At 47.2% G+C, this 21,668-nt stretch overlaps 1 protein-coding gene across 9 annotated transcripts in view; it reads right to left on the bottom strand.

The window, feature by feature from the left end:
• DST (dystonin) overlaps nucleotides 1-21,668 on the bottom strand; it is a 1,789,835-nt gene that overhangs the window by 63,492 nt on the left and 1,704,675 nt on the right. For all 9 annotated transcript variants that reach the window (XM_069235771.1, XM_069235778.1, XM_069235775.1 and 6 more), the window contains one exon: nucleotides 18,432-18,575. In XM_069235771.1, the coding sequence (XP_069091872.1) occupies nucleotides 18,432-18,575 (144 nt within the window). The remainder of the gene's footprint in view (nucleotides 1-18,431; nucleotides 18,576-21,668) is intronic.

Genomic DNA, 21,668 nt, shown 5'->3' with positions numbered 1-21,668 from the left:
GACATGGCCTCCTTGTTCACCTGATCTGAACCCCATTGAGAACCTGTGGTCCATCATCAAATGTGAGATTTACAAGGAGGGAAAACAGTACACCTCTCTGAACAGTGTCTGGGAGGCTGTGGTTGCTGCTGCACGCAATGTTGATGGTGAACAGATCAAAACACTGACAGAATCCATGGATGGCAGGCTTTTGAGTGTCCTTGCAAAGAAAGGTGGCTATATTTGTCACTGATTTGTTTTTGTTTTGTTTTTGAATGTCAGAAATGTATATTTGTGAATGTTGAGATGTTATATTGGTTTCACTGGTAATAATAAATAATTGAAATGGGTATATATTTTTTTTTGTTAAGTTGCCTAATAATTATGCACAGTAATAGTCACCTGCACACACAGATATCCCCCTAACATAGCTAAAACTAAAAACAAACTAAAAACTACTTCCAAAAATATTCAGCTTTGATATTAATGAGTTTTTTGGGTTCATTGAGAACATGGTTGTTGTTCAATAATAAAATTAATCCTCAAAAATACAACTTGCCTAATAATTCTGCACTCCCTGTATGGCTGTAAATGTAACCTTATAGAAGTGTACACTTTTTGCAAATGAAAAAGGTAGGAAAAACTACCCTTTACTGAGAGCTTAAAAGGGTCCCATTGTCTGGATAGACAGAAGCAGACAAAACGTTTCCATTTTGCTGCAAAACATGACCTAGATGTGGGTCTATGTGCTTCCTTAACAATGTCCATGCATTCTTGAGATAGGTTAAGGTATCCAAAATCTCTGACCACAGGAGCCGTTCCTTGGGATTTGGGTGCCTGATTTGCCCATGGTTCTGAGTGAGAAGGTCTAGGCTGAGGGGAAGCTTTTCATTAGGAACTACTGGCAGTTCTAGAAGAGCAGTGAACTGCGGTTGTTGGGCCCATGCGAGAGCCACCAGGATCAATGTGAGGGATGTTTGCCTGAGCTTCCGAACCAGAAACGGAAGGAGAGGGAGAGGCAGAAAAGCACAGGCAAATATACCTGACCACTTCATCCATACAGCATTGCCCTTGGACTGAGGGTCTTGGACCCTGGAGACGAAGTGTGGACATTTAGATTTTGTATTTTCTTTTGTTGCAAATAGGTCCATGTCTGGGAACCCCCACTTTTGAAAGGGAAGCAGGACCTCTGAGTGGCGTTCCCACTCGTGGGCTTGTTGCTGTATCCTGCTGAGGAGGTTTGCAAGGTTGTTGTGTGCCCCTGCAAGATGTTTCTTTAGTCGGTGGATGTTGTGGCGAATGGCCCAATGTCAGAGAGTCTAGAGACAGCTGTAGAGAATGTACCCCTCCTGTTTTTGTACATAATACATGGTTGTCATGTTGTCTGTGTGGATGAGGACGACTTTGTTGATTAGATGAGCTGTGAACCCTTTCAGTGCTAGTTGAACTGCGAAAAGTTCTATGTAATTGATTTGCATATTGTGATGTTTGGGATCCTAGAGACATTGGACTGTGAGATACTGAAGATGTGCACCCCACCCTGTCTGTGAGGTGTTTGTTGTCAGAATGATCTGAGGAACAGGGTCTAGAAAATGCTGCCCCTTTAACAGGTTGCTTTTGTTCCACTACTGCAGAGAATAATGGGTGCAGCTGTCTACCAACACTAGATCTTCCAGACGACCCTGTGACTGAGACCATTTACGTGCTATATATTCCTGCAATGGACGCATGTGCAGGTAGGAATTTGGCAATATGGCAATGCAAGAGGTCATCATGCCTACAAGTCTGATTACACATCTGACTGTGACTTGATGACTGGTTCAAAATCACAAAAGGTGTGTTTGAAAGTTTTGTATCCCTGCTGTGCTGGGACAAGCTAATCCCAACTGTATGTTCAGAACTGCCCCTACATAGGGTTAGATCTGAAGAGGCCGTAATTTAGATTTTTGGAAGTTGATAGTGAAGCCAAGTTGATGAAGCAAGTCTATGGTGACTTGGATGTGATGTAGACAGTTTGAGAGCGCTGGCTTTGATAAGCAAGTCATCAAGATATGGGAAAACATGAATATTTTGCCTGTGCAAAGTGAGCTGCTACCACTGCAAAACGTTTTGTGAACACCAGTACTGCAGTTGTTACGTCAAACCGGAGTACTTTGAACGAGTAGCGGTTGCCTGCTATCACAAACCTGAGGTATTGGGATTTATGGGTGTATAGGGATGTGAAATTAGGCAGCTTCAGGTCTAGTGCTGAGAGGAAATCACCTTGCTGAAGGAATAGGATCATGTCCTGGAGTGTTACCATGTGAAAATGCTCTGACAGTATGTAATAGTTCAAAGACCTGAGATCTAGAATAGGCCTTAACGACCCGTCCTTTTTGGGGATCAGAAAGTACAGAGAGTATACTCCTGCCACATGATAGTGTGGAGGAACAGGTTCTATGGGTCCTTTTTGTAAGAGAGCATGATCTTCCTGTTTGAGCAGAGTGATGTGTTCTGGAGAAAGTTTGTGAGTGCAAGGGGAAATGTTTGGAAGTGTGGAAATGAGCTCCAAACACTAACTTATGTTGGATGATATCCAACACCCACTTATCCTATGTTGCAGTTTGCCATCCGGTAAGAACTGTTGTAGACATCACCTGGCAGGTGTAGAGTAGTATGGGAGAAGGAGAAGGGAGTCACTGCTTTGTGGCAGTTGAGGAGCCAGGTGGGGAGTTTCTTCTATTGTTCCCCATGCAGGAATCCTGTATAAGCCTCTATGGGGAGATCTCTGCACTTGGCCTTTGCAAGAGAAGGATGAGGTGTCCGTGGCTGTGAATTTGCAGGCTAGTTTACATAATAGCCAGTGAAAGGCCCCAAGTGTAGCTGGGGTCTGTAAGGCTCCCATAGATTTAGTCATCTCATTGTCCTCTTTCATGTTTCTAGCACCTGGTTGACCTGTGGGCCAAAGAGGTGCTCTTTATTAAATGGTACATTAAGAATGGTTTGTTGTACCTCAGGCTTGAAGATGGAAATGTGTAGCCAGGCATGCTGGTGCAAAAAGATGCTGGTGTTTATTCCTCTGGCTGAGGTATCAGCGGAATCTAGAGCACAGCGGATGGAGTTATTAGAGATGAGCTGTCCCTCACTGACAATTTCCTGGCCCCTCCTCCTGTGCTATTCTGGGAGGTACTGGAGAAGTTCCTCCATCCCGTCCCAGTAGGCACCGTTTTATCTGTCTAACAAGCCTTGGGTGTTTGCTATATGCGAATGGTTGGAGGCTTGGGCTGCAACCCGCTTTCCAGAGGCTTGGATAAGTTTGCTCTCCTTGCCAGGAGGTGGAGCATTACTAGCGGCTTGGGAGTTTGCTCTCTTCCCAGCATTGGAAACAGCCGACAAATCAGGGGGAATCTGACCTCTGAGAGTGATGCCTTGTATTTCTTTTCTACATGCAGTGTAATGATACGTGCCCTAGCAGGATCCTTAAAAATCTCATCAGAGTGCCTCATCATCCCCTTTAGCATTGGGAGTACTGCACTTCCCTATAAGCGGTGGAGAGGGTTTCAAAGAGGAAATCATCCTCAATGGGCTCCTTATCTAAAGATACTTGGGGGCTAGTAGCTGACCTACCAATAAACTCCTGAAAGGGGGTAGTATCATCTGAGGAGATGGTCTTACAGGGTAGACATCTGGGGCCATATGTACGAACACTTTTTCCCATAGACATAGAATGGGTAAAAACCTTTTCTACATCTGGCCCCTGGATCGGTGTCAGTGTAGGGATCAAAGTCATAAGGTGACCAAGGATCTGTGTCATGTGAGAAAGGGAGAGTGTTGTCCCATGCTCCCTGATCACCTACAAAAGTGTGGGGGGAACACTGAGGGGTGACGTCAAGAGGGCCACCCTGTGAAGGAGGAGGTCAGGGAGAGGGTGGTCTAGGTGGTGGAGGTGAGATACGTAGAGAAGGTGTGTTTCAGCAGAGTCTTTATTCATCCTCTTAATGTTTAGCAGGATGCCCAGAGACCTAAAAAGCCTCTCCAAAGGAAAGCTGTTATTTTGAAGGTGTAGAGTTGACAGCTTTGATCAAGACACGGGCAGTCTGTGGTTGTATATGAAGTTGTGAGTGCTTGGTGTTGAGATTCTGCTTCATTTCAAGGAGGATAGGCTCTACAGAAGTGCTTGGCACTGGAGACGACGTTTTTGATTGTTTCACTGCTGAAGTGCTCTTTTGTTTCAAAGACAAAATGGCCAGTGCTAAGGCTGGTGCTAGTTTTTCAGCACTGGGGTGGTAGGTGTTGAGTGGGAGCACAAAGCTGTCGGTTCCAAAGCAGGAGATGGGCAGCTGGGCACCGAGATGGAATGTTTAGGCTTCGGTTTCAGTGCCAAGCTCGATGACAGGGCATCCAAATTAGTTTTCGGTGATGACCGTGGCTTGACAGCAGTGGTGGTTGGGTAGCCTTTGCTTTGGAAGAAGTTTTTGTTTTTTTAGGCAGGACGGGGGATCCAGTACTCACTGTACGCTGCGCCGGATGAAGACCTTGGATCTCAAGGACCATGACCACATCTGTTTCAGCATCCTCGACTGAAAAGGCCTCCTCCTCAGCCGCCCAAACCTCTTGTATATCTGGTTCTGGCTCCAACTCAACCCCTTGTTCTCCGAAGAGGCATGCTGTCTCTCTGATCTCCTGTTACTGCATCTCGTGATGGCAGCCCCCTCAATCGCGCAAAGTTTTCTAGGATCGAAAAGACTGACAAGCCTCGCAGTCCTCCTCTTTATGGTCTGGGAACAAACAGAGGTTGCAAACCTGGTGCTGGTTGGTCCACAGGAACTTCGGGTGACACTTAGGACAAAAACAGGAGGGAGTCAGTTTCATCAGGAGTTCATTCTCTGGTTGGTGTAATCAAGAAAATGACAACTCGAAGGGCCACTGTCAGAGCGCATCGATCCAACAGGTGACTTCTTCTCATCTCTAAACAAAAGGAATGGAAAATACGCAATAAAAAATAATATCAATGATGGGAGAGGTATCCTGAACGGAAGGAGTCTGAAAAGACTGCCTCGACGAGCCCTCTGTGAAAAATGAACAAACCTGACGGCTGGAGAAAACAATCCATCAATGTAGTTGATGCCCATGTGTAAGGAAATGCCTCCTTGGCATGGTTGCCCCCTGACTTTTTGCCTTTGCTGATGCTATGTTTACAATTGAAAGTGTGCTGAGGCCTGCTAACCAGGCCCCAGCACCAGTGTTCTTTCCCTAACCTGTACTTTTGTATCCACAATTGGCAGACCCTGGCATCCAGATAAGTCCCTTGTAACTGGTACTTCAAGTACCAAGGGCCCTGATGCCAAGGAAGGTCTCTAAGGGCTGCAGCATGTCTTATGCCACCCTGGAGACCTCTCACTCAGCACAGACACACTGCTTGCCAGCTTGTGTGTGCTAGTGAGGACAAAACGAGTAAGTCGACATGGCACTCCCCTCAGGGTGCCATGCCAGCCTCTCACTGCCTATGCAGTATAGGTAAGACACCCCTCTAGCAGGCCTTACAGCCCTAAGGCAGGGTGCACTATACCATAGGTGAGGGTACCAGTGCATGAGCATGATACCCCTACAGTGTCTAAATAAAACCTTAGACATTGTAAGTGCAGGGTAGCCATAAGAGTATATGGTCTGGGAGTCTGTCAAACACGAACTCCACAGCACCATAATGGCTACACTGAAAACTGGGAAGTTTGGTATCAAACTTCTCAGCACAATAAATGCACACTGATGCCAGTGTACATTTTATTGTAAAATACACCACAGAGGGCACCTTAGAGGTGCCCCCTGAAACTTAGCCGACTATCTGTGTAGGCTGACTAGTTTTAGCAGCCTGCCACAAACCGAGACATGTTGCTGGCCCCATGGGGAGAGTGCCTTTGTCACTCTGAGGCCAGTAACAAAGCCTGCACTGGGTGGAGATGCTAACACCTCTCCCAGGCAGGAATTGTCACACCTGGCGGTGAGCCTCAAAGGCTCACCTCCTTTGTGCCAACCCAGCAGGACACTCCAGCTAGTGGAGTTGCCCGCCCCCTCCGGCCAGGCCCCACTTTTGGCGGCAAGGCCGGAGAAAATAATGAGAATAACAAGGAGGAGTCACTGGCCAGTCAGGACAGCCCCTAAGGTGTCCTGAGCTGAGGTGACTCTAACTTTTAGAAATCCTCCATCTTGCAGATGGAGGATTCCCCCAATAGGGTTAGGATTGTGACCCCCTCCCCTTGGGAGGAGGCACAAAGAGGGTGTACCCACCCTCAGGGCTAGTAGCCATTGGCTACTAACCCCCCAGACCTAAACACGCCCTTAAATTTAGTATTTAAGGGCTACCCTGAACCCTAGAAAATTAGATTCCTGCAACTACAAGAAGAAGGACTGCCTAGCTGAAAAACCCCTGCAGAGGAAGACCAGAAGACGACAACTGCCTTGGCTCCAGAAACTCACCGGCCTGTCTCCTGCCTTCCAAAGATCCTGCTCCAGCGACGCCTTCCAAAGGGACCAGCGACCTCGACATCCTCTGAGGACTGCCCCTGCTTCGAAAAGACAAGAAACTCCCGAGGACAGCGGACCTGCTCCAAAGAAGAGCTGCAACTTTGTTTCCAGCAGCTTTAAAGAACCCTGCAAGCTCCCCGCAAAAGGCGTGAGACTTGCAACACTGCACCCGGCGACCCCGACTCGGCTGGTGGCGATCCAACACCTCAGGAGGGACCCCAGGACTACTCTAAGACTGTGAGTACAAAAACCTGTCCCCCCTGAGCCCCCACAGCGCCGCCTGCAGAGGGAATCCCGAGGCTTCCCCTGACCGCGACTCTTTGAACCTAAAGTCCCGACGCCTGGGAGAGACCCTGCACCCGCAGCCCCCAGGACCTGAAGGACCGGACTTTCACTGGAGAAGTGACCCCCAGGAGTCCCTCTCCCTTGCCCAAGTGGAGGTTTCCCCGAGGAATTCCCCCCTTGCCTGCCTGCAGCGCTGAAGAGATCCCGAGATCTCTCATAGACTAACATTGCGAACCCGACGCCTGTTCCTACACTGCACCCGGCCGCCCCCGCGCCGCTGAGGGTGAAATTTCTGTGTGGACTTGTGTCCCCCCCGGTGCCCTACAAAACCCCCCTGGTCTGCCCTCTGAAGACGCGGGTACTTACCTGCAAGCAGACCGGAACCGGGGCACCCCCTTCTCTCCATTCTAGCCTATGTGTTTTGGGCACCACTTTGAACTCTGCACCTGACCGGCCCTGAGCTGCTGGTGTGGTGACTTTGGGGTTGCTCTGAACCCCCAACGGTGGGCTACCTTGGACCAAGAACTGAACCCTGTAAGTGTCTTACTTACCTGGTAAAACTAACAAATACTTACCTCCCCTAGGAACTGTGAAAATTGCACTAAGTGTCCACTTTTAAAACAGCTATTTGTGAATAACTTGAAAAGTATACATGCAATTTTGATGATTTGAAGTTCCTAAAGTACTTACCTGCAATACCTTTCGAATGAGATATTACATGTAGAATTTGAACCTGTGGTTCTTAAAATAAACTAAGAAAAGATATTTTTCTATATAAAAACCTATTGGCTGGATTTGTCTCTGAGTGTGTGTACCTCATTTATTGTCTATGTGTATGTACAACAAATGCTTAACACTACTCCTTGGATAAGCCTACTGCTCGACCACACTACCACAAAATAGAGCATTAGTATTATCTATTTTTACCACTATTTTACCTCTAAGGGGAACCCTTGGACTCTGTGCATGCTATTCCTTACTTTGAAATAGCACATACAGAGCCAACTTCCTACATTGGTGGATCAGCGGTGGGGTACAAGACTTTGCATTTGCTGGACTACTCAGCCAATACCTGATCACACGACAAATTCCAAAATTGTCATTAGAAATTGATTTTTTGCAATTTGAAAAGTTTTCTAAATTCTTAAAAGACCTGCTAGGGCCTTGTGTTAGATCCTGTTTAGCATTTCTTTTAAAGTTTAAAAGTTTGGTAAAAGTTTGAATTAGATTCTAGAACCAGTTTTAGTTTCTTAAAAAGTATTCCAACTTTTAGAAGCATAATGTCTAGCACAGATGTGAATGTGGTGGAACTCGACACCACACCTTACCTCCATCTACAGATGAGAGAGCTAAGGTCACTCTGTAAACTAAAGAAAATAGCGATGGGCCCCAAACCTACCAAAGTACAGCTCCAGGAGCTTTTGGCAGAGTTTGAAAAGGCCAACCCCTCTGAGGATGGCAACTCAGAGGATGAAGATAGTGACTTGGAGGGAAATTCCCCCCCTCCAGTCCTACTTAGGGAGAGCAGGGCTTCTCAAGCCCTGACTCCACAAATAATAGTCAGAGATGCTGGCTCCCTCACAGGAGGGACCAACAACTCTGAAATCACTGAGGATAACCCCAGTGAAGAGGACATCCAGTTAGCCAGGATGGCCAAAAGATTGGCTTTGGAAAGACAGATCCTAGCCATAGAGAGGGAAAGACAAGAGATGGGCCTAGGACCCATCAATGGTGGCAGCAACATAAATAGGGTCAGAGATTCTCCTGACATGTTGAAAATCCCCAAAGGGATTGTAACTAAATATGAAGATGGTGATGACATCACCAAATGGTTCACAGCTTTTGAGAGGGCTTGTGTAACCAGAAAAGTGAACAGATCTCACTGGGGTGCTCTCCTTTGGGAAATGTTCACTGGAAAGTGTAGGGATAGACTCCTCACACTCTCTGGAAAAGATGCAGAATCTTATGACCTCATGAAGGGTACCCTGATTGAGGGCTTTGGATTCTCCACTGAGGAGTACAGGATTAGGTTCAGGGGGGCTCAAAAATCCTCGAGCCAGACCTGGGTTGACTTTGTTGACTACTCAGTGAAAACACTAGATGGTTGGATTCAAGGCAGTGGTGTAAATAATTATGATGGGCTGTACAATTTATTTGTGAAAGAACACCTGTTAAGTAATTGTTTCAATGATAAACTGCATCAGCATCTGGTAGACCTAGGACCAATTTCTCCCCAAGAATTGGGAAAGAAGGCGGACCATTGGGTCAAGACAAGGGTGTCCAAGACTTCAACAGGGGGTGACCAAAAGAAAGGGGTCACAAAGACTCCCCAGCAGAAGGGTGATGAGACAACCAAAACTAAAAATAGTAAAGAGTCTTCTACAGGCCCCCAAAAACCTGCACAGGAGGGTGGGCCCAGAGCCTCTTCACAAAACAATGGGTACAAGGGTAAAAACTTTGATCCCAAAAAGGCCTGGTGTCATAGCTGTAAACAGCATGGACACCAAACTGGAGACAAGGCCTGTCCCAAGAAAAGTTCCACTCCAAACTCCAATCCAGGTAACACTGGAATGGCTAGTCTCCAAGTGGGATCAACAGTGTGCCCAGAGCAAATCAGGGTCCACACTGAAGCTACTCTAGTCTCTGAGGGTGGGGTGGATTTAGCCACACTAGCTGCCTGGCCGCCTAACATGCAAAAATACAGGCAGCAGCTCTTTATTAATGGGACAAGTGTAGAGGGCCTGAGGGATACAGGTGCCAGTGTCACCATGGTGACAGAGAAACTGGTTTCCCCTGGCCAATACCTGACTGGAAAAACTTATACAGTCACCAATGCTGACAATCAAACTAAAGCACATCCCATGGCAATGGTAACTTTAGAATGGGGAGGGGTCAATGGCCTGAAGCAGGTGGTGGTCTCCTCAAATATCCCAGTGGACTGTCTGCTTGGAAATGACCTGGAGTCCTCAGCATGGGCTGAGGTAGAGCTAAAAACCCATGCAGCAATGCTGGGTATCCCTGAACTGGTGTGTGTGAAAACAAGAGCACAGTGCAAGGCACAGGGTGAAAAAGTAGAGCTGGAGTCTGGAAAAATGGCCCAGCCTACCAAGAGAACAGGAAAGTCAGTTGGGAAACCAACTGCAACACAGCAAAAGAAAGGGAACCTCTCTTCTCAGGAAGAAGTTCTGCCCTCTGAGGGAACTGAGCCTTTGGAGCTTGAACCTTATCAGGTTGAGCTCTTAGGCCCAGGGGGACCCTCAAGGGAAGAGCTGTGTAAGGGACAAGAAACCTGTCCCTCTCTTGAAGGCCTTAGGCAGCAAGCTGCTGAAGAGTCCAAAGGCAAGAAAAATGGAACACATAGGGTCTATTGGGAAGATGGGCTCCTGTACACTGAGGCCAGAGACCCCAAACCTGGTGCCACTAGGAGAGTGGTAGTGCCTCAGCTGTTCAGGGAGTTCATCCTAACATTGGCCCATGACATTCCCCTTGCTGGACATTTGGGACAAACCAAGACGTGGGAGAGGTTAGTCAACCACTTCTACTGGCCCAATATGTCCAACATGGTTAAGGAGTTTTGCCTCTCCTGCCCCACCTGTCAAGCCAGTGGTAAGACAGGTGGGCATCCAAAGGCCCCCCTCATTCCACTTCCAGTGGTGGGGGTGCCCTTTGAAAGAGTGGGTGTGGACATAGTTGGTCCACTAGAACCTCCCGCAGCCTCAGGAAATATGTATATCCTGGTAGTAGTGGATCATGCTACCAGGTATCCTGAAGCTATTCCCCTTAGGTCGACTACTGCCCCTGCAGTAGCCAAGGCCCTCATTGGTATCTTTACCAGAGTGGGTTTCCCTAAGGAGGTGGTGTCTGACAGAGGTACCAACTTCATGTCAGCATACCTAAAGCACATGTGGAATGAGTGTGGAGTGACTTATAAATTCACTACACCTTACCATCCACAAACTAATGGCTTAGTTGAGAGATTCAACAAGACATTAAAGGGCATGATCATGGGGCTCCCAGAAAAACTCAAAAGGAGATGGGATGTCCTCCTGCCATGTCTGCTTTTCGCTTACAGGGAGGTACCACAGAAGGGAGTAGGGTTCTCACCCTTTGAACTTCTGTTTGGTCATCCTGTAAGGGGACCACTTGCCCTTGTTAAAGAAGGCTGGGAGAGACCTCTCCATGAGCCTAAACAGGACATAGTGGACTATGTACTTGGCCTTCGCTCTAGAATGGCAGAGTACATGGAAAAGGCAACCAAAAACCTTGAGGCCAGCCAACAACTCCAGAAGTTTTGGTATGACCAAAAGGCTGCACTGGTTGAGTTCCAACCAGGGCAGAAAGTCTGGGTTCTGGAGCCTGTGGCTCCCAGGGCACTCCAGGACAAATGGAGTGGCCCTTACCCAGTGCTAGAGAGGAAGAGTCAGGTCACCTACCTGGTGGACCTGGGCACAAGCAGGAGCCCCAAGAGGGTGATCCATGTGAACCGCCTTAAGCTCTTCCATGACAGGGCTGATGTGAATCTGTTAATGGTAACAGATGAGGATCAGGAGGCAGAGAGTGAACCTCTCCCTGATCTTCTGTCATCAGACCCAAAAGATGGCACAGTAGATGGAGTGATCTACTCAGACACCCTCTCTGGCCAACAGCAGGCTGATTGTAGGAGAGTCCTACAACAGTTTCCTGAGCTTTTCTCCCTAACCCCTGGTCAGACACACCTGTGTACCCATGATGTGGACACAGGAGACAGCATGCCTGTCAAGAACAAAATCTTCAGACAGTCTGACCATGTTAAGGAAAGCATCAAGATGGAAGTCCACAAGATGCTGGAATTGGGAGTGATTGAGCGCTCTGACAGCCCCTGGGCTAGCCCAGTGGTCTTAGTCCCCAAACCTCACACCAAAGATGGAAAGAAAGAGATGAGGTTTTGTGTGGACTACAGAGGGCTCAACTCTGTCACCAAGACAGATGCCCATCCAATTCCAAGAGCTGATGAGCTCATTGACAAATTAGGTGCTGCCAAATTTCTAAGTACCTTTGACTTGACAGCAGGGTACTGGCAAATAAAAATGGCACCTGGAGCAAAAGAAAAGACAGCATTCTCCACACCTGATGGGCATTATCAGTTTACTGTTATGCCCTTTGGTTTAAAGAATGCCCCTGCCACCTTCCAAAGGTTGGTGAATCAAGTCCTTGCTGGCTTGGAGTCCTTTAGCACAGCTTATCTTGATGATATTGCTGTCTTTAGCTCCACCTGGCAGGATCACCTGGTCCACCTGAGGAAGGTTTTGAAGGCTCTGCAATCTGCAGGCCTCTCTATCAAGGCATCCAAATGCCAGATAGGGCAGGGAACTGTGGTTTACTTGGGACACCTTGTAGGTGGAGGCCAAGTTCAGCCACTCCAACCCAAGATCCAGACTATTCTGGACTGGGTAGCTCCAAAAACCCAGACTCAAGTCAGGGCATTCCTTGGCTTGACTGGGTACTACAGGAGGTTTGTGAAGGGGTATGGATCCATTGTGACAGCCCTCACTGAGCTCACCTCCAAGAAAATGCCCAAGAAAGTGAACTGGACTGTGGACTGCCAACAGGCCTTTGACACCCTGAAACAGGCAATGTGCTCAGCACCAGTTCTCAAAGCTCCAGATTATTCTAAGCAGTTCATTGTGCAGACTGATGCCTCTGAACATGGGATAGGGGCAGTTTTGTCCCAAACAAATGATGATGGCCTTGACCAGCCTGTTGCTTTCATTAGCAGGAGGTTACTCCCCAGGGAGCAGCGTTGGAGTGCCATTGAGAGGGAGGCCTTTGCTGTGGTCTGGTCCCTGAAGAAGCTGAGACCATACCTCTTTGGGACTCACTTCCTAGTTCAAACTGACCACAGACCTCTCAAATGGCTGATGCAAATGAAAGGTGAAAATCCTAAACTGTTGAGGTGGTCCATCTCCCTACAGGGAATGGACTTTATAGTGGAACACAGACCTGGGACTGCCCATGCCAATGCAGATGGCCTTTCCAGGTTCTTCCACTTAGAAAATGAAGACTCTCTTGGGAAAGGTTAGTCTCATCCTCTTTCGTTTGGGGGGGGGTTGTGTAAGGAAATGCCTCCTTGGCATGGTTGCCCCCTGACTTTTTGCCTTTGCTGATGCTATGTTTACAATTGAAAGTGTGCTGAGGCCTGCTAACCAGGCCCCAGCACCAGTGTTCTTTCCCTAACCTGTACTTTTGTATCCACAATTGGCAGACCCTGGCATCCAGATAAGTCCCTTGTAACTGGTACTTCAAGTACCAAGGGCCCTGATGCCAAGGAAGGTCTCTAAGGGCTGCAGCATGTCTTATGCCACCCTGGAGACCTCTCACTCAGCACAGACACACTGCTTGCCAGCTTGTGTGTGCTAGTGAGGACAAAACGAGTAAGTCGACATGGCACTCCCCTCAGGGTGCCATGCCAGCCTCTCACTGCCTATGCAGTATAGGTAAGACACCCCTCTAGCAGGCCTTACAGCCCTAAGGCAGGGTGCACTATACCATAGGTGAGGGTACCAGTGCATGAGCATGATACCCCTACAGTGTCTAAATAAAACCTTAGACATTGTAAGTGCAGGGTAGCCATAAGAGTATATGGTCTGGGAGTCTGTCAAACACGAACTCCACAGCACCATAATGGCTACACTGAAAACTGGGAAGTTTGGTATCAAACTTCTCAGCACAATAAATGCACACTGATGCCAGTGTACATTTTATTGTAAAATACACCACAGAGGGCACCTTAGAGGTGCCCCCTGAAACTTAGCCGACTATCTGTGTAGGCTGACTAGTTTTAGCAGCCTGCCACAAACCGAGACATGTTGCTGGCCCCATGGGGAGAGTGCCTTTGTCACTCTGAGGCCAGTAACAAAGCCTGCACTGGGTGGAGATGCTAACACCTCTCCCAGGCAGGAATTGTCACACCTGGCGGTGAGCCTCAAAGGCTCACCTCCTTTGTGCCAACCCAGCAGGACACTCCAGCTAGTGGAGTTGCCCGCCCCCTCCGGCCAGGCCCCACTTTTGGCGGCAAGGCCGGAGAAAATAATGAGAATAACAAGGAGGAGTCACTGGCCAGTCAGGACAGCCCCTAAGGTGTCCTGAGCTGAGGTGACTCTAACTTTTAGAAATCCTCCATCTTGCAGATGGAGGATTCCCCCAATAGGGTTAGGATTGTGACCCCCTCCCCTTGGGAGGAGGCACAAAGAGGGTGTACCCACCCTCAGGGCTAGTAGCCATTGGCTACTAACCCCCCAGACCTAAACACGCCCTTAAATTTAGTATTTAAGGGCTACCCTGAACCCTAGAAAATTAGATTCCTGCAACTACAAGAAGAAGGACTGCCTAGCTGAAAAACCCCTGCAGAGGAAGACCAGAAGACGACAACTGCCTTGGCTCCAGAAACTCACCGGCCTGTCTCCTGCCTTCCAAAGATCCTGCTCCAGCGACGCCTTCCAAAGGGACCAGCGACCTCGACATCCTCTGAGGACTGCCCCTGCTTCGAAAAGACAAGAAACTCCCGAGGACAGCGGACCTGCTCCAAAGAAGAGCTGCAACTTTGTTTCCAGCAGCTTTAAAGAACCCTGCAAGCTCCCCGCAAAAGGCGTGAGACTTGCAACACTGCACCCGGCGACCCCGACTCGGCTGGTGGCGATCCAACACCTCAGGAGGGACCCCAGGACTACTCTAAGACTGTGAGTACAAAAACCTGTCCCCCCTGAGCCCCCACAGCGCCGCCTGCAGAGGGAATCCCGAGGCTTCCCCTGACCGCGACTCTTTGAACCTAAAGTCCCGACGCCTGGGAGAGACCCTGCACCCGCAGCCCCCAGGACCTGAAGGACCGGACTTTCACTGGAGAAGTGACCCCCAGGAGTCCCTCTCCCTTGCCCAAGTGGAGGTTTCCCCGAGGAATTCCCCCCTTGCCTGCCTGCAGCGCTGAAGAGATCCCGAGATCTCTCATAGACTAACATTGCGAACCCGACGCCTGTTCCTACACTGCACCCGGCCGCCCCCGCGCCGCTGAGGGTGAAATTTCTGTGTGGACTTGTGTCCCCCCCGGTGCCCTACAAAACCCCCCTGGTCTGCCCTCCGAAGACGCGGGTACTTACCTGCAAGCAGACCGGAACCGGGGCACCCCCTTCTCTCCATTCTAGCCTATGTGTTTTGGGCACCACTTTGAACTCTGCACCTGACCGGCCCTGAGCTGCTGGTGTGGTGACTTTGGGGTTGCTCTGAACCCCCAACGGTGGGCTACCTTGGACCAAGAACTGAACCCTGTAAGTGTCTTACTTACCTGGTAAAACTAACAAATACTTACCTCCCCTAGGAACTGTGAAAATTGCACTAAGTGCCCACTTTTAAAACAGCTATTTGTGAATAACTTGAAAAGTATACATGCAATTTTGATGATTTGAAGTTCCTAAAGTACTTACCTGCAATACCTTTCGAATGAGATATTACATGTAGAATTTGAACCTGTGGTTCTTAAAATAAACTAAGAAAAGATATTTTTCTATATAAAAACCTATTGGCTGGATTTGTCTCTGAGTGTGTGTACCTCATTTATTGTCTATGTGTATGTACAACAAATGCTTAACACTACTCCTTGGATAAGCCTACTGCTCGACCACACTACCACAAAATAGAGCATTAGTATTATCTATTTTTACCACTATTTTACCTCTAAGGGGAACCCTTGGACTCTGTGCATGCTATTCCTTACTTTGAAATAGCACATACAGAGCCAACTTCCTACACCATGTGTATTAGCAGCAAGAGGAGGAGTCACTCTACCTTGTGACTCGAAAGACCTTACGTTCAAAAACAATGAGCAGCCTTCCGGACCTAACACTAGCTGGCAGAGGTATGCAGAGCATGTGTATCTACAGCTACACATGCCATCAAACAGATTGTTCTATTTGTGCACAGTGACTTGTTACCTCCATGCCTCATACACTATGTATGTTATTATCTAGTCTTCTAAATTTCCAACTGCAAAAGGATTATGTCAACTCACTGCTTCACAGACTATGGCCCTCATTCCAACCCTGGCGGTCATAGACCGCCAGGGTGGCTGTCCACAGAAGCACCGCCAACAGGCTGGCGGTGCTTCATGTGGAATTCCGACCGCGGCTGTAAAGCCGTGGTCGCCCAGCCGGGTCCGGCGGTTTCCCGCCGGATTAGCCCCAGCTGGGAGAATCCTCCATGGCTGCGCTGCAAGCAGCGCCGCCATGGGGATTCCGACCCCCTTCTCGCCAGCCTGTTTCTGGCGGTTACCGCCATGGTCATCCGCCACTTCTACGTTCCGCCCGCCAGGGCGGAGACGACCACTGGGTTGGAGACCTGGGTCTCCAGCCCGGCGGTCATCACAATACCGCCGCCGGTATTTTGACCCGGCTGACCGCCATTGATTTCATGCAGTTTGGAACCGCCATGAAATCCATGGCGGTAAGCACTATCAGTGCCAGGGAATTCATTCCCTGGCACTGATAGGGGTCTCCCCCACCCCCACCCTGAGTCCTTCCCCTACACCCCCCTTCCCACCCCTACCCCCAACATCACATCACACATACACACCCGACACGCACGCAGGCAACACCAACACACATACATGCACACACACCAACATACATGCCAACAGCCACACACACAGTCATACACGCACACCCACATTCAGACATACAAACACACATCCATACAGACATACATGCACTCATTTCCAAACACACAACACCCCCGCAAGCATACACGCACTCACACACCCCCTCTACATACACACATGCACACCCCCATGCACCCACACAACACCCCTCCACCCCCCTCCCCTAACGGACGATCAACTTACCTGGTCCGTTGATCCTCCGGGAGGGGATGGGATCCATGGGGGCTACTCCGCCGCCACCACACTGCCACGCCGAATCACAGGACTTGATTCGGTGGGCGGTGTTCTGTTGACGTGGCGGTGGAGGTGGAGCAACCTCCACTTCCCCGCCGCCCGCCAGTATGGCTGCTGGCGGCTCTCCGTCCGAAAAAGGACGGAGAGCTGCCAACAGTCATAATACGCCGAGAGGAAAACCGCCACCACTGGCGGTCTTGGCAAAAGACCGCTGAGGTCAAAATGACACCCTTGGTCTCCACGTTCATCTTTTACATCTCTAGTGATTTCATTCTCGTCACTTCAGGCTAATTGTTTTTGGCATGTGTGCTCCTGTGGTTGCAGCCTTCAACAATGTCTACATGAGCCCATCAAAAAAGTTAATAATTAAAATCCATCAAGAGAATGTTTGGCTGGCAGAAAAATATGAGACTGTACACCTGCTGTCCCATTTACTATCAGGTCATACAAAGCGTCATTCTGAATATGCAGAACGTTAATAAACTCTCACCGTTACCATTCTGTGATCTGTTCATCTGAGATTCTGAATCAGATGCTTCACATAATATTCTTGTAAATAGAATCCCTGAATGTAAAAGACCTACCATATTCAAATTCAGAATGTAACTACATGATTTTGATATTAGGAGCCCGTTGTACTTTGCCTCGCTTCCTCAATGATAGGTCTGGCCTGGAGACAGATTGATCTGTCTTGCCAGCGTAATGATTTCCAAACAAATCAAAATAAAAATGCACGCATACACACATAAGCACACACACCCGCAGCCCCCTCTCTTTCAGTCAGTCCTCTTAATCTAGTGGTCTGTTTATGTGCCACTCACATTTTATTTATGCCCACCACATCATGTGCCAAAGCATTAGCTTGTTTAAATAAGTGAAGGGTTACATTTTCCTTTTAAAGTTAAGGAAAGGCTGTGTTTATTTTGCATTGTTATCATCAGGTTGTGGATAGCAGGGCCTGATAATGAGCAGTGCTCAGTCAGATTTACGACCCAGGCTGCAGCTGGGGCACATAGGTCAAAACTGAAGCACTGAGGTATTTAACTCTTAAATAAAAGTCCTTGTCAACTCAACGTTGGAGGGTGAGAACAAAATGATTCAGAAGGCTGTTCAATGGGAGAAAGTAAAATGAAAAGGTATCTTAATGATTAACTTAACTCTTCATTTAAATTTTCTGCCATTTCAAAGTGGCACATTTACAAACTGCAGGTCTCTTGCTCCCAGAGGCCAGTAGTCACTGTTCCATATATATAACTGAAAAATACAGGTTTTTTTTTAAATGGGAGGAATTTAAAGTGCAGAAAAATGTTCCATATTTTTTACATTTTGGCAGAACCTTCTCCTTCACTTCAATTTTTTTTTTAAATGTTGTATGCTTGTGTGTTACATTTAATGGTGCCACATATGGTGAAAGGTTTGTTCTGAGTCACAACTACATAAAACACAGGCTCTCAGTCACCCATACAAATATCCCATTCATACGCACACATGTTCATACATCCCCCAAAGGGGGGGACGCTTTCACTGGCACACATGGCAGCCTTGTCATAGTTCCCCTAGTCAAAGTATTTTGTTCAAACCATAGTATCTGGCTCAATGACTTTAGGCCTAAAGTCAATGAGGCTGGCAACACTATGCGAGTCTGAAGTAGTTGTCACTACAGAAAAGGCTGAAGACCTCTGAGCTAGACACTGCCTTGCAGGAAGCTAAGATGGAAGGTTTCATATACAGAATTTTAAGGCCGACTGACCTCCTCGAACCGGGCCCTGATGATGGTGATCCAGTGTTTAATCGTTGTGATAGAGTCTGGGTGACAAATTGTCAGGATTTCTTCCCCCATGGTGACTCCTTTTTTCAGCCCCGTTCGCTTCTCTTCCAGCTTCCTCATGAATTCCTGCAGTGGTGGAAAAAGTATTCAATTAGGTGCATCAGAGGTTGATGAAACTAAATTTATATGATGACGGGCCATGCTAGCGTTGTGCCCTGTGTCTGGCAAGCAAATAGTACTCTGATCGACAGCAAAATGGAGCACAGCCCAAAACCAGGATAAACAGAACAGTTTTCAAAAGAACGATGTTCTCTGAGAGGTCAGCATACCAATAGTTTGTATGTGATTAATATAGCAAGGCTCTGTATATCAAAAACACAACAATATGACGATCAATTTGATCTAAAATTAATTTGAGATTAACTCAGTAAAAAAATAATTGAACAATATTGTGGAACCAGATTTGGCCCTTGAATTTTATAGTGGTGTGCCATTTGCAACCAATGACATATAGGGGGTTATTACAACTTTGGAGGAGGTGTTAATCCGTCCCAAAAGTGACAGTAAAGTGACGGATATACCACCAGCCGTATTACGAGTCCATTATATCCTATGGAACTCGTAATACGGCTGGTGGTATATCCGTCACTTTACCGTCACTTTTGGGACGGATTAACACCTCCTCGAAAGTTGTAATAACCCCCATAATCTGCAAAATTGTTTGACATGTTTCATACAAATCTTAGGTTCATCTCTATATCTGGTGCTCTAGAGTTTTTTTTTCTTTCAGTGAGGATTGAAAATGATGATACAATGTATACTTCTCCATCTAGAACTCTCTTCCCTACCTCTTAGGACGCTCTACCGCCTTCAGTTCCAAGCTTTTGTCTGGAAATGCAGGTGGCATGCTACAATTAAGGCCAGATCTAGCCTAACAGGTACCAGTATCTGTCTTTTCACCACCTCAGCCTGTACCATTCCAGGCACTACAGCCAACTTAGGCACTATAGCTGTCAGGGCCCAGGTGCAGATACCTCTGGTAAAAAGCCAGGCCTTGGACCTATGAATATACTTAGGCACACTACCTGAATCGTTGTAACATGTCAACCTCACAAAAAGCATAGCATCCAAAATACAACACACAGCAGGCCAATATTTGCATTACATTAAAGATAAAAAGTTAGTAATGGTTCTTGGCAAGGCATGAGCATGACATATACTACATTATCCTACATACTGCTAGTGGTCTTTATGGGTCCAGCTTCCGAGAGTTCCCCCATTAGAAGCACAGATTGACTGGCCCACACTGTGACACAAATTAACCTAATACCATGGCTATTTATCTTATGTGGACATTTTATTTTTATTCTTGGCAAGGCACTCAATATTCACCTACTACAGGCATTGGCCGTGCTGGCAGAGAATAAGGGAATCAACATTTATGGGGAATCCTTTAGCTCACCAAAGATTTTGCCTCAATTGCAGCTCCAAATTCTCAACAGGTTCTATCATTGTAAAAGAAGCCACAATCTGAGCAGTGCTGTTAACAGCCAATACAGGCCCCTCAAAATAAATTCCACAATCAAATGAGGAAATACTCCCACCCAGACTGCCCTAGCAATTGTGATCTACCTGAATGCCAATAACTCATCCGAACACATGGACAACAAAAGCTACATGCTTTGAGAACAGGAAGAATGTTTGACTGCTTGAAGGTGTCTTCTGGTAATCTATAGAATGCTAGAGTCTCTAATTTTGGAATGATTTTGATAGGTATGCTTACCTCATGCCTTTTAATAACTAAAAGATAAACATGTGTATGCCAGTCTGGGTACAGAGGAGCAAGTACTTTTAATCTTCAGGGACTCAATGAGACCAATGGTACGGCAACAAATGTGTTTTCACAGGCTGTAACAAAGGTTGTCTATGGGCTTAAATTAAAGGAAGGAGGAGGCCCATTATAAAGCAAACCATTTGAAATTTTATGGGAAGAACCTATTTCATCTCTAAGCAGATCTAATGTTATAGCAGTAAAAAATGGGCATGGTCACGGTCAAATCATAAACCGTCATCCAGTACCAGCACTCTCAAAATGCCTCTAGCAATTTAAAGCTTTCCAGCATTCTAAGGTCAGGATCTAGTTTCACTCTAAGCCTTTGTCCAGCAGCAACTCTTCCTCTGCCTTAACTTCTCAGTCAAAGACAAGTCACTTCAGGAAGAAAAGCAAGTCCACATTTCAAACTGCCTTTGTGGACAAGATGTTCCATTAACTCCTTTGTAGTACAGTCATCCACAGTCCCTATACCCTGTGGTAACCTGGGGTATATGAGGTATGGCTCGGTTTCACTCCGGTACCACCAGGGACCTCAAATCACCAGGGACATTTGGATACATAAGCTGATTTGTGTCAGATTTGCTCCACAACTGCCTTAAGTGCATCATTCTAAGGACAGTCAGTCTACAAAGATCTCAAGAGGAGGTATGAGGCTCATCTTCTTTGAGACGTAGCACCTTGCCTGCTCTCACTCTAAAAGATTACAGGACTACTACAACTATCATTTTTTTCACCATCTAGAAAAAGGGAAGTGTGCTTCACCCAGTACTAGAACAGTACAATATTTACAGGTATCTCCATTGTCACATGATCGGGATGATGATGTGGGCTCAGATGTCCATATTAATGACTGGATGTGCTCTCTAGATCTACAGGATGGATACATGTGTGTCTCCTTCTGGCAGACCCATGGACTTCTTATATTCACTGTAAGGAACTAGCACTCCCATTACAAGTTGCTGCTACATTGAGTGTTTGCTTTGTAAAGGGCTAGCTTCTGATAGATTGCCACTTCAATGGACTCAGCAAATCCCTTGTACTTTTTGCCAGCCTCTGACTACACAACATCCACTGCTACGCTTACATGAATGACTGCCTAGAAGAGTTTCTTTAAAGAAACATGGTCATGGATTTTCCAACTCAAAACACTGTATTTATCGAGGTGGTGTCCACTTTTGAAAATGGTACCCTCCATCATGAAGATAGTACAGCTGTGTTTCTTTTATGCAATGAAATGGTGGTGCAGTAGTTACAGATGATTCTGTGGTGGCTGCTAGAACAGAGTTCTCACACATGCAGAGACCATTAAGGTACTTTGTAAATCTCTAGTTCATCCTTTGAAATGAAGTAGTTAAAGGCAATCTTAAGGTGGTGACTAAATACTC

The sequence above is a fragment of the Pleurodeles waltl genome, chromosome 5 (assembly GCF_031143425.1).
Source record: "Pleurodeles waltl isolate 20211129_DDA chromosome 5, aPleWal1.hap1.20221129, whole genome shotgun sequence".
In the NCBI taxonomy this organism is placed as follows: Eukaryota; Metazoa; Chordata; class Amphibia; order Caudata; family Salamandridae; genus Pleurodeles; species Pleurodeles waltl.
Note: the sequence above shows the minus strand (reverse complement) of the source record. Positions and strands in the feature narration are given on the sequence as shown.